The 19,646-nt window shown below is 38.8% G+C and overlaps 1 protein-coding gene across 11 annotated transcripts in view; it reads left to right on the top strand.

The window, feature by feature from the left end:
* The window catches only part of LOC129732161 (multidrug resistance-associated protein 1), a 32,308-nt gene extending 12,903 nt beyond the window's left edge, over positions 1-19,405 (top strand). Inside the window, exons 2-15 of one of the 11 annotated variants that reach the window (XM_055692723.1) lie at positions 981-1,205; positions 1,615-1,908; positions 1,970-3,130; positions 3,191-3,328; positions 3,408-3,554; positions 4,393-4,477; positions 4,566-5,530; positions 5,586-5,793; positions 7,508-7,731; positions 16,381-16,598; positions 16,703-17,424; positions 17,482-17,648; positions 17,708-17,895; positions 19,302-19,405. In XM_055692723.1, coding sequence (XP_055548698.1) covers positions 1,161-1,205; positions 1,615-1,908; positions 1,970-3,130; positions 3,191-3,328; positions 3,408-3,554; positions 4,393-4,477; positions 4,566-5,530; positions 5,586-5,793; positions 7,508-7,731; positions 16,381-16,598; positions 16,703-17,424; positions 17,482-17,648; positions 17,708-17,895; positions 19,302-19,314 — 4,575 coding nt within the window. In that variant the 5' untranslated portion in view covers positions 981-1,160 and the 3' untranslated portion in view covers positions 19,315-19,405. Of the gene's footprint in view, positions 1-980; positions 1,206-1,614; positions 1,909-1,969; positions 3,131-3,190; positions 3,329-3,407; positions 3,555-3,745; positions 3,893-4,392; positions 4,478-4,565; positions 5,531-5,585; positions 5,794-5,995; positions 6,217-6,864; positions 7,086-7,507; positions 7,732-7,881; positions 8,103-8,590; positions 8,812-9,049; positions 9,271-16,380; positions 16,599-16,702; positions 17,425-17,481; positions 17,649-17,707 lie in introns of all 11 variants that reach the window. The other 10 variants (XM_055692724.1, XM_055692726.1, XM_055692728.1 and 7 more) reach the window with 10 other exon arrangements.
* Positions 19,406-19,646: the final 241 nt, after the last annotated feature.

Here is a 19,646-nt window from a genome sequence, read left to right as displayed (position 1 = left end):
TTTTTACATCTTTGTGTAGACGTGTTGTCGATTTACTCGTACAAAATGTGCACAATGAACGGGCAGAAACTGTTTGAAATACAAATAATATTAATTTGAATTGAATTCACAGTAGTGTGTATTCAAATAAGCAACCCTTTCTTTGTCCCGTGTAGCACGCAAATCAGATAGAGTGTATTTTGAAAACATCAACAGCAAACACAAACACTGTCAAGTGACACTTTCAGTAGCTGATTTCTCGCTAAACATGTGAAAAGGGCCCATGTGCCATAAGTAATTAAGCCACAATTTCACGTTTTCAATGAATACCAGCTTAATCTACTCGTACAAATATATTGTTTGATTGAAAGTAAATTCTTTTATCAATAAATCTTATTAGTAAGAGCAGATTTCGCTTGTATTGATCAAAAAAAGAGAAAACTTGGCTTGTTTACATATGGCACATGGGCCCTCTTCACATGTTTGGCGAGATTTTGGATTTTGCGACTGGGTATCAAAAAAGTTTTTCGCTTTTATGAGCAATTCCAATGTTTCCGAAAAAAATGGCACCGCTGGTGCGATGAATAGAATGAATCAAGGGTACCAGATGCGCCGATTTGTCTGCAAAAAGCATAATTTTAAAGTTCGTGTGCAAACTTTCATTGATTTTTAGAAATTCGCTGTTTCTTTATGGCTTCTGTAAACTCTCAGTCGAGTATCTTTGTATTTGCATAAACTTTCTGAGAATATATGCAGATTTTTGCAGACTTTTTATCTGTGCGAGCGCTGTTTTTTTTTGTTCCAAAGTTAGGAGTTAGAGCTGTTAGGTATATCTGGCATCTCTGGTAATAACCGCGTCGTGCTCTCGTGCTCGTCGTGCTATCATGCAATTCGCGAGTGTTGCTGTCTTTGTTTACTTGATTTTTCGATGTGATACATTAATAGATTCCTAGATACAGAATATTCCAACTTAAAACCTTGATGTTTTTTATTTATTACAGTAACATAACTAACGAAGCAAGCTTGCACAGAGCACAGAACGAATATCTTATTTATACAACTGACACTTGTTGCCTTAATATTCGAGCCGCTCGAAGTGAAGACACGCGTGAACGCGACTGTACAGAGAAGCTCATGGTGAACAAATTGTTGAGCCAGTGAAGGTGCATTTGACAGCCAAAATGGACGATCATCCGATGGATGATTTTTGCGGCTCCGTATTTTGGGTAAGTTACATTTGAAAACGGTAAAATCTTCAAATTAAACAAACTGAAAAACATTTGTGATAATAGTAGCTAGATAGAGTGTATAAAATTCAGTAGAAAGTCGCAACCAACATTCGTTCTTTTTGGAATCACGATATTAACTGCGGGATATGCGAATGAGATCGTGCAGAATGTGTCAGGAATTTCGGGAAATCTCTCACTTGTGTGATTAGTGAGTGAACTGGCAGTGAGCTAAGTGATAAATGTTTTTCACATTGTTTACGTTTAGGTTGTTTTTATATTTGCCGGTTGATATTCCTTCACTTTATTCCTCACCTCGTTAAGATGTTTAACCGGCAGTAATTGCTAATTTAGTCAGCGATCTCAAATGTTACTGAACGTTTCTTGTTAATTGTATTTTCGCTTTTAGGATTACAATCTAACGTGGTACACGGATAATCCAGATTTAACACCATGCTTTCAACAAACGGTGCTAGTATGGGCACCATGCGCCTTTCTGTGGTTGTTTTTCGTTATCGAGTTATATTACCTGCGCAACAGTCGAAATCGTAACGTGCCTTGGAGTGTAGTGAATGTGTCGAAAATAGTTGTCACCAGTGCATTGCTTGTACTTACTTTGGTAGATCTAATAAAAGCAATCTCAACGGAGGGTCCGGTAGCACCGGTTTACTTCTACACACCAGTAATCAAAATGGCAACATTCGTAAGATTTTATCCTCAATATGTATGCATACCATCTTATGTTACTTACATTTTTTAACCAGGTATTTGTTGCTGCTTTAGTGTACTTAAATAAGTTCTACGGTATGCGAACTTCAGGGCTCTTGTTTCTATTTTGGTCACTGCTTACGATATGTAGTATTCCACGGTGCCGAACTGAAGTTCGACTACACCAGAATCGAACGGAGTCAGATTCATGGGCCGAGTATCATTTTGTTAGCTTTTTCATTTTCTTCTTTTGTTCCTGCGTAATGTTAATACTGAACTTTTTCATCGATCAACCGCCCCAATTGACGAAATACGAAGTAACTGAAAAGGATTGCCCGGAACTGTCAGCAACATTTCCTTCGCGCCTTGTGTTTGGTTGGTTTGATAGGCTGGCCTGGACTGGTTTTAAAAGGCCTTTAGTTACGGAAGACCTGTGGAATATGAAACCAGAGGATGCTTCTAAGGAAGTTTCACCACTTTTCATGAAGTATTGGAACCAAACATTAGACCGTACCTACAAAACTTATGAGACAAACGATGTTACTAGCAGCGCTAGCTTTAAGAAGCAAACCTCTCGGGTTGATTTTCGAACAATAAAAACGAAAAAAATTGCATCAATTCTGCCAGCACTAACCAAGGCTTTTGGAAGAACTTTTGCCTTCGGATCGTTTCTTAAATTAGGCCAAGATTTACTGACGTTTGCCTCACCACAAGTTTTGCGATTAACGATAGATTTCGTCGGAGGAGATGAACCCTTGTGGAAAGGTGTATTTTACGCAACACTCTTATTCGTGGTCGCTGCCACACAGACTTTATTTTTGGCTCAGTACTTCAACCGCATGTTTTTCGTTGGGCTCCGAATTAGAACCGCACTGATTAGTGCCATTTATCGAAAAGCGCTTATTATTTCAAACAGCGCTAGGAAAAGTACGACCGTTGGAGAAATCGTAAACTTGATGGCTGTCGATGCGCAAAGATTCATGGATTTGACCACCTACATCAATATGTTGTGGAGCGCACCGCTGCAGATAGGGCTAGCATTATTTTTCCTGTGGGATATTCTCGGTCCCTCCGTGCTAGCAGGTCTAGCTGTGATGATAATTTTAATTCCCGTGAATGGAGTTATTGCGAACAGAATCAAAACTTTGCAGATCAAACAGATGAAAAACAAGGACGAACGAGTTAAACTCATGAATGAGGTGCTTAGCGGAATCAAGGTAATGATGAATAAGAAAGTAAACCGGATTACCGTATGTCAAACTTGAAACTACTTGTAGGTACTGAAGCTGTATGCCTGGGAACCAAGTTTTGAGCAGCAGATTTTAAAAATCCGTGATAAAGAAGTGAAAGTACTTAAATCGGCAGCCTATCTGAATGCAGGAACATCGTTCATTTGGTCTTGTGCTCCGTTTCTGGTAATGTATACAAATAGTGCTTTTCAAACATACTTTCGATAATCTCTTCCTCAAAATCGAAAAACTACATTCTTAAAAGGTATCGCTAGTCACATTCTCAGTTTACGTCCTGTCGGATGATAGTCACGTTTTGACTCCGGTGACTGCATTCGTGTGTCTGACGCTGTTCGATATATTGAAGATTCCTTTGGTAGTGCTACCAATGCTGGTGGTTGGCATCATTGAGGTAAACAGGCCGAGGAATTTGGTATAAGTAGCTTTTGTGCATATTCACGATTTTGGTTACTCATATTGGTTTCCATTAGAGGAAGAGTTTGTCACCAAATCACACCTTAGTGCTAACCCATTCTAACCACTTTTTTTTGTTTTCCGCTCACAAATTTCCATACTTTGCAATTAAACGATGAACGCCAATAGGTATCCTTGGTCACTTTCGCAACTTATGTCTTGGTGGATGAGAATAATGTTCTGAACGCAACAACTGCTTTCGTATCACTAGCACTCTTCAATATCCTTCGGTTCCCACTATCGATGTTGCCTATGCTCATCTCTAACTTGGTGCAAGTAAGTAATATGTACCACGGATGGACCCAGATTGGTTTTGGCATAAGTTTTAAACACAAATTTTGTTTACTCATGAAGCTCCAAGCTGAGATTCCAGTTTTAATGACATTCTGTCGATCCTGCATGCACAAATCTTAATTTACGAAACAGATGGTTCCAACTTTTTTTTATCTAATCGCTGTGTTAAATGATTTTGTGAACACTGTCAAACAAATTCTTTACCCGTAAAATAACTTTGGGGACAGTGTAAACATTGCAAACGCGTGCTCAGTAACTCGGGCACAAATTCTTGCTAGAGGCCACCTTTGTTGCTGCGTCATTATTGAGAAATTTTTACATCTTATGTTAACGACGCATACAATGTTGGTTTTTCGGTGAGAAGTATACTGAGGCAAATAATTTTCGGGACAGTGATTGTGAACATCCTTCTAGTTAATACTCTTTTTTACTTATTAGACACATTCTTCTCAGCACCGACTTGTTTTCGCTTAATTTCACAGACCAGTGTATCGGTTAAACGTATTAACAAATTCTTAAACCAAGAAGAGTTGGACCCCGACAATGTGCAGCACGATGAAAAACAATGTAAGTTTTAATTTGTCAAAAGTAATTCTTTTAATATCATCGTAACCTTTTTTTAATGTTTTATTCTATTATCATCATTTATGTTTAGCCTGTCCGCTGTTGATTGAGAACGGTGTTTTCTCTTGGGGCGAGGATGAAACCACACTAAAGAATATCAACATGAGAGTTGAAAAAAATCAGCTGGCTGCAATCGTCGGCACCGTCGGTTCGGGTAAAAGTTCTGTGTTGTCCGCGTTGTTGGGCGAAATGGAGAAAATCTCCGGTCGGGTTAACACAGTTGGACGAATCGCGTACGTCAGTCAGCAGGCATGGATTCAGAACGCAACTCTACAAAATAACATTTTATTTGGCAAGCCAATGGATGCTAAGCGATATCAGAAAGTGATAGCCGCCTGTGCATTAAAACCGGACATTGATATGTTACCTGGAGGGGACCAGACTGAGATCGGTGAGAAAGGTATTAATCTGTCTGGTGGTCAGAAGCAACGTGTTTCACTAGCTCGTGCGGTGTACAGCGATGCGGATATTTTCTTCTTGGACGATCCCCTGAGTGCAGTTGATTCGCATGTCGGAAAACACATTTTCGAACAGGTTATTGGACCAAATGGGCTGCTGGCTAAAAAAACTCGCATACTTGTGACGCATGGCATCACGTTCCTACCGAATACGGATATAATTTTTGTTTTAAAAGACGGTGAAATCTCAGAATCTGGATCATACCAAGAACTTATGGACAAAAAAGGATCATTTGCCGAGTTTTTGATCCAGCATCTGCAAGAAGTGAATGATAGTGACGAAGACATAGATGAAATCAAAGCGCAGATTGAGTCGAATGTTAGTAATGAAGAACTGAAACATAAGTTTGAACGAGCGATTAGTAAACGGTCTAGAAGTGGCAGTACATCGGACACTGGCTCTGGAAATGAATCATATTCCCGACAAGCTTCGGATATAGGAGGCAGTAACACTAGTTTGAGGCAACGAACGCCCGAGAAGAAAGAAGAACCTCTGAAAAATAAGCTCATTGAACAGGAGAAATCAGAAACAGGAAGCGTAAGTAAGAAAGTTTTGAAATATGCAAATGTTAAGCAGACATATTTCATTGCAGGTGAAATGGGAAGTTTACAAGCATTACCTTAAAAGCATTGGATTGACACTATCATTGGCTACAGTGTTCCTAAATTTGATATTTCAAGCATTTTCCATAGGATCAAATTTATGGCTTTCGAGATGGTCCACCGACGCAGCAGCGACAAACGATACCAGCGTACGAGACATGTATCTTGGGGTTTATGGTGCATTCGGTGCCGGCCAAGGTAAGAAATATCCTGCTAAAATCTGTTACGTATTACTGCAAATTGCAAGAGAATTGAAAATCTCCTATTAGTTCCAACTTCAAAAAAAGTCTTCCCTACTACACATTACTTCCAGCATAATTATCCCTTTCGACCGGTCAACAGATACATACCTAGTTTCTACTAATTACAGTTAGCAATTGTTCACAGTTCGTTGTTTTAGTTCTAGCTCAGTTTATTGCCTCACTAACACTTGCATTGGGCGCTTTAATAGCGGCAAAAGTCATGCATGAAGTGCTTCTCACGTATGTTCTCAAGTGGCCGATGGCGACATTCGACACAACCCCTCAGGGTCGTATTCTGAACCGATTCTCAAAAGATGTGGAGACAGTAGACAACGTTTTGCCGCTACAATTCCGTTCATTTTTGAATATGTTCTTTTCGGTAATTTTTAGTTAGTGTATACTAATATTGCATCTCTTGAACATTTTAAGTTTGTTTTGTGTTTAGTACTGTCCCTGTTCTGCTTAGCGATAGCTTGTTCATATGGTTCAAAACCTTATTAGTTGCTCTGAAGAGCGTCGTCTTTCTGTGCATGTTGTCACTCAATTTGTAGTTTGTCACTCAATTTGTAGTTTCGTTTTTTGTTATAAATCGCAAATTTTAATGTCTCCTCATCTTATGTACTGGGACCTATTTATGAACATTTCCGGGATTGCTATGAATACTTATTGCCAACAAAATGTTTAATTTAATCTTTGTATAAGATTATGCAGTAATGATTTTTACTCGAACTTTTGTATTTAAAAGAAGTAAAATAGTAGACAATAAATTTGAACAAACAAATAATTAAATATGCATAAATCTTCAAAGATTACTTCATTGTTTTCGTTTTTAACACTGGATATTCCAAGAATAGGTACCCTAACGTTTACCGAAGAGTGTTCAAACATTGTGTACGATAGACTAGTCACGGCAGTGTGATAATTATTCGTCAAATAATGCACTGTATGAATAATATAATTTTGTTGTTTTTTTCTGCATCACAATGAATCACGCAAATTTTCATCGAACGCTTCGCATCACGCGTAGTGGCAGCAACTTTTGCGGCCTCGATTGTCTTTGCGCTAGGCGCATTAGAAGCGTGTCGAGAGATGCACGTCGTTCTCTTGCGCAACGTACTGCGTTGGCCGACGGAGATGTTTGATACGACACCACTGGGGCGGATATTGAACCGCTTTTCTAAGGACGTAGACGTCATCGATAACACGCTACCGCAAGTGGTGCGAGCGTGCCTTTCCATGCTATTTGTGGTAATGTGGTTTTATTCAGCATAAATTCTGTTATTTAAACTAACTTGTATATTGAAATGCATGCATTGCCGTAGATAATTACTAAGAACGTTTAGTTAAATGTCAGTTGGCAAAAAAGTTGTTGATAGTATTGTACAGTCTCAGAAAAACGATATACCATTTCGCACTAAATATTTTCGGAAACACTTTGTCAATAAAGTAACGATCTTTCTTTTTCGTATAATACGCAAAAAGTCCACCCCGCTTTGCACGTAATTTTGTAGACGAAATTATGCTTAATCATCATTCATTCTAACTCTGCGCGTCCATCGTGTCTTTGCTGAGAGCATACGTCCCTAGTGTATACACCAAATGATTGTAAACTAAATGTAGTCAGCTATCTATAAGAACCGTTGTGTTTGTTACTTATCAATCCCACGAAGCATTTTTCGTCCTACTGTCGACTCTGGCTTTGTACATTGGAACCCTAAGAGCTTCACGTGTCCTGCACAAACGATTACTACAAAGCGTGATGCGTTCGCCGTTGGCTTCGTTTTTCGACATAACACCCCTTGGCCGATTATTAAATCGCTTTGGCAAAGATATAGAAGCATTGGATAACGATCTACCGGCCACACTTCGTGCCTGGACAGCTTGTTTTTTTGGGGTATAGAATCCATTTTTATTGTGAAATAAAATTTCATAACATTCGGTAACGGTAAAGTAGTAGGTATGGGAAGCTTATGTGAAGTTAGACGTATTTTTTTTTTCCTAAATTGACCAACAACGTAGTGACGTGCTTGTAATCCCTTTCTAGCACTATCCCTATACATAGGCGTGCTTACCGTAGTAATGGGTGGCATCAAGGCTACGCTAATTATACATCAACGTTTGCTCGGTAACCTGATGAGATTGCCTATAGCGTTTTTTGATACAACACCGAAGGGGCGCATAGTAGCACGTTTTTCCAACGACATTAACACTCTGGACTATAGTTTGCCATTCAACATCAAACAGTTCGTACCGTCTGTGTTTAGGGTACGTGGGTACTCGTTTGTGATAATCCCTTATTGTAAATGATGGCTTTTTTTTTCTTTTGGATGGTTTGTTCTATTTTGTTGATTTTTGTACACAGTAGCTTATCTAATTGCACAACGTTGGTATTTGAATTAGTGAATTTAAGAATTGTTCAATCATGCAGTAGTATCATATGTTAAACAAAGATTCAACGACGTAATATATGACTTGGATTTTTCTCATTTTAAGACTCGAACATACTCGACAACCGACATACAAAGTTTTATGTTACGAACGATCCACATCACATGAACTCTTGATTGGTGTTTCGAGATATCACTGTCAATACTCTGTTCCATCATCAAATCTGTCGGAGAATGCAATTCAAGCAATTGATTTGTATTGTCCAACGGATGGTATCATAGATCTTTCCCATGCTTTGCTGCATCATCTTTCTCTCTATACGATGTATCAATGCCTCATCTCTTTCTTCTTACGTTGTGTTCTAGCAATCACATCATTTTTCTGTGATCTTACGCCACAGCTGGGTACCTGGAATGCGGCTGTAAACTTGCACATCTCATTACTTTCTGCTATGCTTCGTCTACCGCTGGTGTTTTTCGATGTCACCCCAACCGGACGTGTTCTGTCTCGGTTTTCGAAAGATATCGATGTTCTCGATAATACCTTACCTATCACCGTCAGTGAATTGGTGTACTGTCTTTTTGAGGTAACCTCACGATCATTATGTTTGAACCTACCCTTCTTTCGATGCTTTTATAACTCCGTTGTCTTTTATTGCATCATGTTTATATTCTTTTTTAACATGTATGCTGATGGAACTGTTATAATTAATCCCTTCAAGAAAATCATACGAAACGTTACATGAAATTAGGAAACAACGTTATAATGAATCAACTACACTTAAATCCAAGGGCCAAAACATATTGAAGTTCAAATAATTACAGGCATTGTGCGAATTGCGTTCGACATAACATTGTTCCTTGGATGCTGGGCTGCTGCCGTTAAAATTCACGAACTCATACTGAAAAATGTACTTCATTTACCGATGCATTTTTTCGATACGACACCGACCGGACGCATATTGACACGCTTTTCGAAAGACGTCGATGTATTGGATAATGCGCTTCCCGAATTGCTCCTAGATTGGGTTATCTGTGCAATTGAGGTAAATTTAGAAAAGGCCGTTTGCTAGCATGTGACATTCGGTTGCATTCGTTGATAAATTTTCGAAATAATTGTATATATTCTTTTGGCATTATCATTTGGTTATTCGTTTGCGGTAGTAGATGGTTTCGGCAGGTCGCGTGTGTTTTCGGTCGATTCAGTTCGATTTACTGTTCTGCTTCTATATCAGCTTGATACTGAACCACATCATAGCCTTCGGGCAGCCAACAAGCAGGTACTTTCGGTAGAGTTTGTACTACAAGTCTCCTCTCGGGATCATGGTTTCTTTGGTTGAAGAAACTTACTCAAAAAAAAAAGTGTCGCTCTAATACTCGTCATTCGAAAGCGTAAGGTGTTCCATTTTATACGCAATTTCTAGCAAAATGGGAATGGTATGTTTCAAAACTATAAAGAATTATCAGGCAGGGTGGCGAAAACCTGGAAAATCAGAGAAATAATTTTTCGACCAGGGAAATCAGGGAATATCAGGGAAAACTGAGAAATAATCAGGGATTTTTTTTACCGATACGCGATTTTTTTTAAATGGCTCTTCAGCACAATAACTGATTTTTTTAAACATAAAACTCGGGACCGCTACCACTCGGTTTTATATCTGATCGAATACTTTTTTAGCTGGGATTTCAGAGTTGGATATTTCGAAAATTTCCAGTCCAAAATCTGCTACGAACAAGAAAAGGTTATAACTTTGAGTACATTCAATCGATTTCTCTGAAAATTGTTGAAATGCTGGCTAGCTATAGTTTCTCAGACCCGCTTAGGGATATTTATTAACCTGCGGTAAGGTGAATAGCTTCGCGAGGTTTTACGCGCCTACTATGTCAGCGGCCTGAGATAACAAGACTTCTCTCCAGAATAAAAAGCTCTGTTCTGAATATCTGATAATTTCTTCGTCGTATTGTTGAGATTCTAGTTCTGTTGACAAGAGAAAAAACTCTATAAAAAACCACGTTTTTGAAGAAAAATGTAACTTTACCCCGTTCCTTTTTAGCCCACTCAACCCTTTGAAAAAGTCCGAGATTATACAAAATTTTGTCTTTTTGTATAATTTATCTACCCTGAATGTTCTAGTACGGAAAACCCTGATAATTCTTCATAGGCCTGAAACCTTTATTCCTATTGTAGTAGCTCTTCAATTGGGTCCTGAAGCTATACCAGTTTTCAAATATCATTTGAAAAAGACGCGTTTTCTGAACAAAACGTGATTTTTTAAATAACTTTTAACGTTGTCATTTGATTTTTTAATGTAGAATAACAAACTGCTCGAAATGTGTTAAATGACAGTGCGCTCATGTACGGTATATGAAAGAGTCAATGAACACATTTCGAGCAGTTTTTCATTCATCATTTAAAAATCGAAGGAAAACGATAAACATTTTTCAAAAATCACGTTTTGCCCAGAAAATTGCACTCTTCCAGCTGATACATAAAAATAAAAATATGTATGAAACTTTGGGACCCTATTAGAAAAAAAATTCGGTAAAAATTTGTTTTTGAATAAGTTCTTCCACCAGAGACACGATGGAATGCTGAGCCGTTAGTTACTTAGTTAATCATTATTTCCTCATTCTTCATAAGCTGCTTTTTCAAGAATTCGACGAATGCGTTACCCGTCATCCAGCCACTAACAGTCTTGCCTATACCCCAATCAGCCGGAGCACTTCGAAGCACTTTTCCAGGGAATCTACCTTACCTTGATGACCACAGCGTGTCCTCACGCCAATGTCGAGCGTATCGTAGAGCACCATCTTCGTCGGTCTTGGGAGATACTCCTCCAGTTCCCCCGAACGTTCAGGGCTCCCAGGTCCTCTTCCACTGCATACAGCCGTGGTCTTCCACGAAGCCGCCGACCTCTACCTGGTTCCTTAGTGAACACCATTTTCGCTATTCTTTCTTTCGACATTCGCACTAAGCGACCAGCCCACTGAAGTCTGCCGTGTTTAATACGGTCTATAATGTTCACTTCTCTGTACACATGCATTGCCGGATTTAAGGGGGGGCGGCCCCCCACATTTTCAGGGGCCCCACAAATCGAGAAAAAGTTTTTTTTTCTATCAAAAATGAGGTTCAATCAAAATTTTGAAATACAGCAAGAAGATTTGAACAGACATTTGAATCTGAATCTTTCCTTCAGTGTTATTTTTTTCGCGAGCGCCAATATCACAACTATAAGCAATACGAGTTCACCTTGGATTCTCTTGGAATGACACACATCAACACACCTTTTGAATCGAACCAGCGTTGTCCGAATCAGAAATACCAGAAGATTTTTGCATAATGCAGATTTTCAGAGTCCATGTGTAGATTTTATTGACGTGCAGATGTGTGTAGTTTTTTCCAAGTTTCTGCAGATTATTGTCAGGGTCGCCGTATATTTGCGCAGTCTTCCTCAAATGGTGTGCAAATTTTTGTCTGTGGATCGCAATTTTTTCGAATTGCGGTAGGTTTTTTTTTTTCAGATATCAAGAAAAAAATTCCGGTTTTCGAGCTGCTGCAGACATTTTTCAAAAACATCTGGCATGCTAAAATTGCGTTGCGAATTTATTTGAGTCTAATGATCTCGAACGCAACTGGGGAAAGGTCTTTTTCGAAGATTATACTGATTAAAAACAGGTTGCGTATTACTATGGAGAATGAAAGGCTGTCAAACTAAGCATTGTTAAGTTGCGAGTACGATATACTGAAGGTGTTAAATGTTGATTATTTAATTCATAAGTTGTCTGCAAAAAAAAACTCGTAAGAAAAAATTCTAACAAATTTTTGGTAACATTTCAATAACTAATAATTTTCTTAACTCGTACGATAGAAAAAAAACGGTTTTGTTTTATTTTGGGACCCCCACTTAAAACTGGGCCCGGGCCCCCACAATCGTAAATCCGGCTCTGTAAACATGCTACTACTCGTAATTCATACGTCTGCTTCACACACCATTTTCTAGTTTTCCACCGTACGCAGCACTTTTCGCTCGAAAGTTTTCCGGCCCACCTCCTTCCACGTCCACGCTTCGTGTCCGTAGAGGGCCACCGGGAGGATCGGCGTTCTATACAAAGCGAATTTCGTCGACGTTTGCAAGTTGCAGAACCTGAGCTGGTTACGCAGCCCGTAAAAGGCCCTATTCGCTGCTGCAATCAGTCTTTTCACTTAACGGGAAACATCGCTGTCACATGGCACAAGTGTTCTAAGATAAACAAGTTCTTCAACAACTTCAAACACTTCCCCATCAATCACTACCTCAGCACCAATACCACTAGGCCTGTCTCTACCCGAAATCATATACTTGGTCTTGGTAGAGTTAATAGTCAAGCCTATCCCCGTAGTCTCCCTCTTCAAAGGCACAAAAGCCTCCTGCACTGCCCTGCGATCGATTCCTATGATATTTATATCGTCCGCAAAGCCAAGGAGCATATGAGACCATGTGATGATAGCGCCGTTCTGCTGCATGCCAGATCTCCTAATCGCATCTTCGAGTGCAATGTAGGATAGTAAATTCGACAACGCATCACCCTGCTACAATCCATCTAAGAGCACAAACGAAGTTAATACTTCGTCTCCAATCCAAACACTTGGTTTCGAGTTATCCAGCGTTGCACATATCAGCCTAATCACTTCCACCGGAAACCCGATCAAACGATTATAACAAACGGGTAACACAAATATATCTGAACTTGATAGAAATAACAAAGCCTGTTATATTCTTGATATGCTCGAATGATAAAAAGTACAGAATTTGATTAATTGTTATAATCTGTTATCATACACTTGAATGTTCAAAAGTGTGTTTTTAAAGCATATTTATTACAAAATTGGGCTGTTCAACTTTCTGTATCGCTGTCTCCGAAAACTGAATGTAAATGTTTTGTGTTTTTTGGTGTTAGGCACTTCCGTTCACGCACAACCAGTTCAAATGCAGTTTCATCCAAGTTGAACAGTCTATCCGAAAAATTAAGCGAATATTCCAGATGCTCGGATTTTAAGAAGTCTGAAACTTCCTCGAACCACGATTGTACTTTCTTTTCCGTGACTGTAGCCCAGTATCGTGCCATTGTACTGGTTGTTCTGCTTGCGTGGTCCGGATGGCTTTTGAAGTAGAATACTTCTCTCAGGAAGTTCGGCTACATAGGGATGTGAAATGAAAATCTAAAACCGAAAAAAGTGAAAAATATGTCCAATTTCAAATGTTAATAAATCGGTTAGTATTCAATGGATTTTCTTCGTTATTGCAGCAATAGATTGGAAAATCTCCTAAGATTCTTCCCAAAAGAAGATAATTGTAATTTTATTATTCACACTATTGTACTATTGAAAATAGTCAAGCCTTTTCAAAACGAAAAATTCGATCTCTGATTGGTCATTATATGATTGCTTCCCAAGCACAGTCGACAGAATCATATACCTTGCAATTGAAAACATGCTATTTGGCCTATTTAAGAGCCTGTTTCAGCCGAAGCCGCTTTTAATAGTTCTAGACAGCGACAACAGCAGTTGTCCTCCCTTAGCAGCAGCACTTGCAGTGCAGTGGATATCCGCGATGGCGGAAAGCGACCACAGCTGTGGCGTAGCAAAGGATAGCGCACTAGTTGCAGCGGATTCCAGCAACGATAGCAGCTGGGCCAGCTGATGCAGGGACAGTGGATACCAATGGCAGCGTATAGCGGCCACAACTGTGGCATGGCTATGGATAGCGAACTAGTTACAGCGGATCTCAGCATCGATAGCGGCTGATGCAGTAAGGCACTTAAGTGAAATGCAGTCTCTGTGCGATAGTGGGCACTAGAATATGCATTCAATGAAAAGTTGACTCATTTTGACAACACGTGAGCCGTCTAGTTTTGAGTGTTATATCAGCATTTCACTGTTTACTTTATCACAACGAATACTTTGTTCGCACAGTGATAACGCAAAGATGTAATCGGCATCTTATCCGATACTAAATTGAACCACAAATTGTCCTTTTCAGGATGAAATAAAAACCTGATGATTAAAGCGTTAATGTTTTCTCTTGAGCTAATTTACATTTTCAAATTTGTAAAAGTTATAAATTTTATTTTATTTCGGTGTCTCCGAACGTACTGAATTATCTTTTCCTTCAGTCATGAGCACGACATCCGAAAAAATTTCGTCCCAAAATTTAAAAATTGTCAAGCCCCAACCATGACAAGCAACTTACTATATTATTGAAAATGGTCAATCCTTGTTGAAGCGCAAATTTGGATTGATCTGATTAATCAACGTTTATTTACAAGAAAAAATGACTGACCCGCAAGCAGCCGGGTTATCTTTCTTGTAAAAGTATTCTACTTCAACCTTGTGATCGTGGCTTTGCACACAACCCTCCTGTTTTTTAAGAACAATGAGCTCTATTTTCTCCCCGGTAGTGTAGTGCCCGTTCACCCTTCGACCTTACTCGACCACGTGGCTATCCTTAACCTTGTTTAAAAATTAATTAATAAACGTTAAAAATGCTTAATACACGAAACAAGTATTTTACGTTATCATGGTCCCCAAATTTACCTCTTTGCTCTATCACACGCGAAAATAAAGCTAAAGCCCAAGTCCTCCTGAATAATGTTATGAGACAACCCCAAAATATAGACGAATACTTTGCTGACCTGTTATAGTTGGAATAACATTCATTAAATTAAAAAGTTAGAAAGTTTTTTTGTGGCTCGTATTCTTATAAGTTTGTAGTTATTTTATGTACATTAATGAATACCGATAACGCCTTTGTAGAGTTCCATCAGCATCTATGTTAGTAGCATGGACGTATCAATCTGTGCATTCCCGTGACAAATAAACCAACACGAATGAAACAGAAACCACGTAATAGTGCAAAGAACGGAAATCCAGGCTAAAATAAAAGTATACCTATCTACTGTAAAAACGAAAATTTTCTGGGAGTAATTTTGAAATTGTGGAGCAATTTAAGCAGATAAGGTTTTAGTTTGGATCTCTGTTCTCTGTTGATTCATTACAATTACTGAACATTGCACAATTTCTATGATTTTCATATAACCGCATAACAATAGCAAAAGCAAACTTGATGTAGAAATATTACGTGAAAACAGTTTCTCTAACAGAATTTCGTGAAGCATTTGAATTAACATTGGATGTAATATTTTTTGAGAAAAAAAATTGACAAAGCAAAGCAAAGCCTTGGTGCTACCATTCCGGATTCGGAACTTTGTTTTTTTATACACAGACTTCGCAGCCGACTGTTTAGTGTACAGGACATTTGCGGGGCTAGCGTACGATCCTACTGACACTAACAGTCTCTCCCGAGCCGAGACTCGAAACCTACGACGACTGTCTTGTTAGGCCAGCATCGTACCTCGAGACCATCTGGAAGAATAAAAATTTGACATGCATTCTATTAATAGTCTGTCAACAAAAGGTCATGTTTCGACAGTGGCATGCACCACCAAGGCTTTGCTCTTTCATGTTCTTATCAGTGATCACCAAAATATAGGAAGAGCAAGTAAATTTATTTTCGAAAACGTAAATCAACATCGTGATTGTTCCGCTATTATGGGTATAATAGTATTGTGTTGTCCCGCAATCAACATAATAAACATAAGTAGCATTTTTTTTTCTTTGTTTATATCACATTCATTTGACACGGTACAAACTAGTAGCAATTATTACCTTCTTTGCATGTAAAATGTTTTAACTAGCATACTAAAAAACTCATAACACGCAAGCATAGCATGCTGTAGATATTCACGAAAAAGAAAGATTGATAAATAGTTACAGTTTTATGGTTGTGCAGAAACGTTGCCTTTTTTGAAGTGCAGTGGTAGTGTTATACGTCTTAAATTGCCGCTAATGGGAAGTCTGTCCTATATCACGAATTGATAGTTCAAGCAAAACATAAATAAGTCGAGCCAACAAGTGTGGCTACTATCTTTAATAAAACGCTCATTTCTGATTAGAATGCAAAATGGGACAGACTTACCAAGAGCGACCGAATAGAATGTGGTTCTCGTGGCGGTAGATCATGACATATTGCATGTGTAGTTTAGTATTTTTTCGAGATAAAACGGTCAATCACCATACTAATGCGCTGTTTCATTTATTCCTCCGCGCATCTCTAAAGGTGGTAGCCACATTAGTCGTAATAACAATTTCGACACCAATCTTCAGTGCCGTTATCGTTCCAATTGGCATTCTGTACTACATGGTGCAACGGTTCTATGTTGCTACTTCCCGCCAACTAAAACGGCTGGAATCCGTATCTCGTTCGCCGATTTATTCACACTTCGGTGAATCCATTCAGGGTGCCCAAACAATTCGCGCCTACAGCTTACAGGACAGGTAATGTGGTTCCTTCCCCAAAAATCATTATTCAGAATTAATTCTTTTACTAAACTCAACTTATGCTAATAACGCCTCCTAAAAAAATTGTATCGTTTTTACAGATTTATCAACGAATCAGACTCCCGCGTTGATTTCAACCAGGTCTGTTACTTTCCGAGTATCATTGCGAACCGATGGCTGGCTGTACGGTTGGAAATGGTAGGCAATTTGATTATCCTGTTTGCTGCCCTATTCGCGGTGATGAGTCGAGAAACAATGAACCCCGGTCTGGTGGGGTTATCCGTGTCATATGCGCTGCAAATAACACAAACGCTCAACTGGTTGGTTCGTATGACCTCGGATGTCGAGACAAACATAGTGGCCGTTGAACGTATCAAAGAGTATGGTGAGACGAAACAAGAGGCGGCATGGGAATTGCCAAATAACAATCTTCCTCGGGATTGGCCGGAGCAAGGCCGAGTGGAATTTCAAGATTTCCAAGTTCGGTACCGTGAAGGTCTTGAGCTGGTGCTGAAAGGAATTTCGTTTACAGTTCAAGGCGGAGAAAAAGTTGGAATCGTCGGACGAACAGGCGCTGGTAAATCAAGTTTAACGTTGGCATTGTTCCGTATTATTGAATCCGCAGGAGGGAAAATTATTATTGACGGCCAAGATATATCGCAACTGGGCTTACATGCCTTGAGATCGCGGTTAACAATTATTCCACAGGATCCGGTGTTGTTCTCGGGGACAATGCGTATTAATCTTGACCCTTTCAACGTTCATTCGGATGAGGAGATTTGGAAAGCGTTGGAGCATGCCCATCTAAAGGCATTCGTGAAAGGTATGTAAGCTGGAGAAACTAGGGAAACAACACTACTAATAATGTGTTATTTTGAAGGTCTCACGGCAGGCATTAACCATGAAGTCAGCGAAGGTGGTGAAAATCTATCAGTCGGGCAACGACAGTTAATTTGCTTGGCCCGTGCACTTTTGAGGAAAACTAAAGTACTTATTTTAGACGAAGCTACCGCCGCTGTTGATCTGGAAACAGATGATCTGATTCAGGTTTGTATAAAGTTAAACCTGCAATTGTACAACTTTTCACCATTCACATACATCTGCAGAGAACTATTCGCACCGAGTTTAAGGATTGCACCGTGCTGACGATAGCACATCGCCTCAACACCATTATGGATTCGGACAAGGTGATTGTGCTGGATAAGGGACAAATTGTAGAGTACGCTGCGCCAAACGAATTGTTACAAAGCAGATCATCGGCATTCTACAGTATGGCCAAAGACGCCGGACTCGTGTAATTTTTTTTCCTTACTTTTCATTATCGGGTACAGTTTGTGCATGTACTTTAACATTTAGGATGAAAGTTTCCTTATTTGTTAACAATTGCATTAGTTTACGATTGCTGTTGTGTGCAACTAATCTCTGTTATTTTGTGTGAAATATGTACACATGCGTAGCTGTTATTTCAAATTGATATGTTGAGTTGCATTTATACAAAATTGCTACTTCCGTATTTTCAACACAGTAAAAACCTCTTACATAATAAAAAGGCAGACATCATTCATTACTTTTCTGACCCGTGAACGATAAGGTCAAGAACTGACAAAAAAACAACTTACATATTGTACCAGTTGGTTCTTAATTTTGCAACTTTTGTACTTATTGTTTTGCAAGAATATGAGACATCAAATACAACAACGAGATTGCCGCGCCGCGCACTGATTATTTAATTTTACATTTATGGCCAGTTCATGAACACAAGATACTTAAAGCGTTGAAAGGTATACCTAAACCGCATTGAAAACTTAAACCTCAAAGTAAACATCACACACACACTTAATTGCACTACATAATAGGAAAAACAAAACAAATGTGTTCATAAAACATACCTGTTCTAAATTGAATCAGAACGAAATCCACCGGCGATGAATGACTCTTTCGATGTACTTCTGTACGTTTTCAACTGTTCAGTGATACTCTACGGCTCTGTTTGAACTGCCTTGTACAAAAATAATTCATAAAAAAAAATATTTAAATTTTATGTATGCTATTCGCATCTTCTTTTTAACACAGTTCGATTCAATTTTGAACGGGGATACAAGAAAGGGTATGCGGAATTCGAATCCGAAAATAAAACAAAAACAAGTACAAAGTATCTCCTAACTTTCTTTGAGCTGAACTGTAGTTTCTCACGGTTTTGATTATTTAACAGCAGAAGAAACAGATTACCGAAAAAAAACACCGGAAAGCCATGAATGACTCACTGACCCTGGTAACATAGAAATATTTAAGTCAAGATTTTTCCAACAACGCTCGAACACGTATTTCAATTATTTTAAAGTGCCTGTACCACTGTTGCTCAGTAATTATAATAAATTAACCTAAACGAAATATATAAAGCACTCACTAAAAGTCGAAGCTATTCTTGCGTTAAATCACGAAATGAGGCGCCAACAGTTAAGCGTTATCGTCAATAAATATTGTCTCATCGAAAACGGCTACTCCCGTGAATAGACAACTATACGAAACCATTCAAAGTTGATAGTTACTGGAAATACTGGTAAGTAATTTAAATTGTTTCTTTTTTGAAAATCGATCTAATCAAACATTTTGAATATTAAATCGAGTGGTTCAGTGTGGCTTTCCAAATTGTTGCTTTTTCTTCCCGTCACAAACACTAAAAACAATTATGTTTTACAGGAAGCATCATTAGGTTTGAAGGAAAACAACTGTGTTATTTAGGATCAAAAAGAGAAATAAATTCTATGTTTTGCCTACTTTTATAAAACATTTCATAGAAAATATCCCTCTTTTACTTCTATGTTTTAAAGAAATTTGCCCCCTAGGTCCTCAGGACATTGCCTACGTCACTATGTTACGCCAGCGAACTCAGTCACAAGCTGGTCGTCCTCATTCTCACACCCCGCTTTACAATCCTCTTCTGGTCACTCCGTATTCAAACTATAAGCCGGAGCAGATATGTAGTTAACTTGATAAGTTTCGCTCCCACATCACCCTTCTCAATAATGACACGATATGATAAAG

This window comes from Wyeomyia smithii, chromosome 3, assembly GCF_029784165.1.
Source record: "Wyeomyia smithii strain HCP4-BCI-WySm-NY-G18 chromosome 3, ASM2978416v1, whole genome shotgun sequence".
Classification (NCBI taxonomy): domain Eukaryota; kingdom Metazoa; phylum Arthropoda; class Insecta; order Diptera; family Culicidae; genus Wyeomyia; species Wyeomyia smithii.
This window is presented reverse-complemented; position numbering and strand designations above follow the sequence as displayed.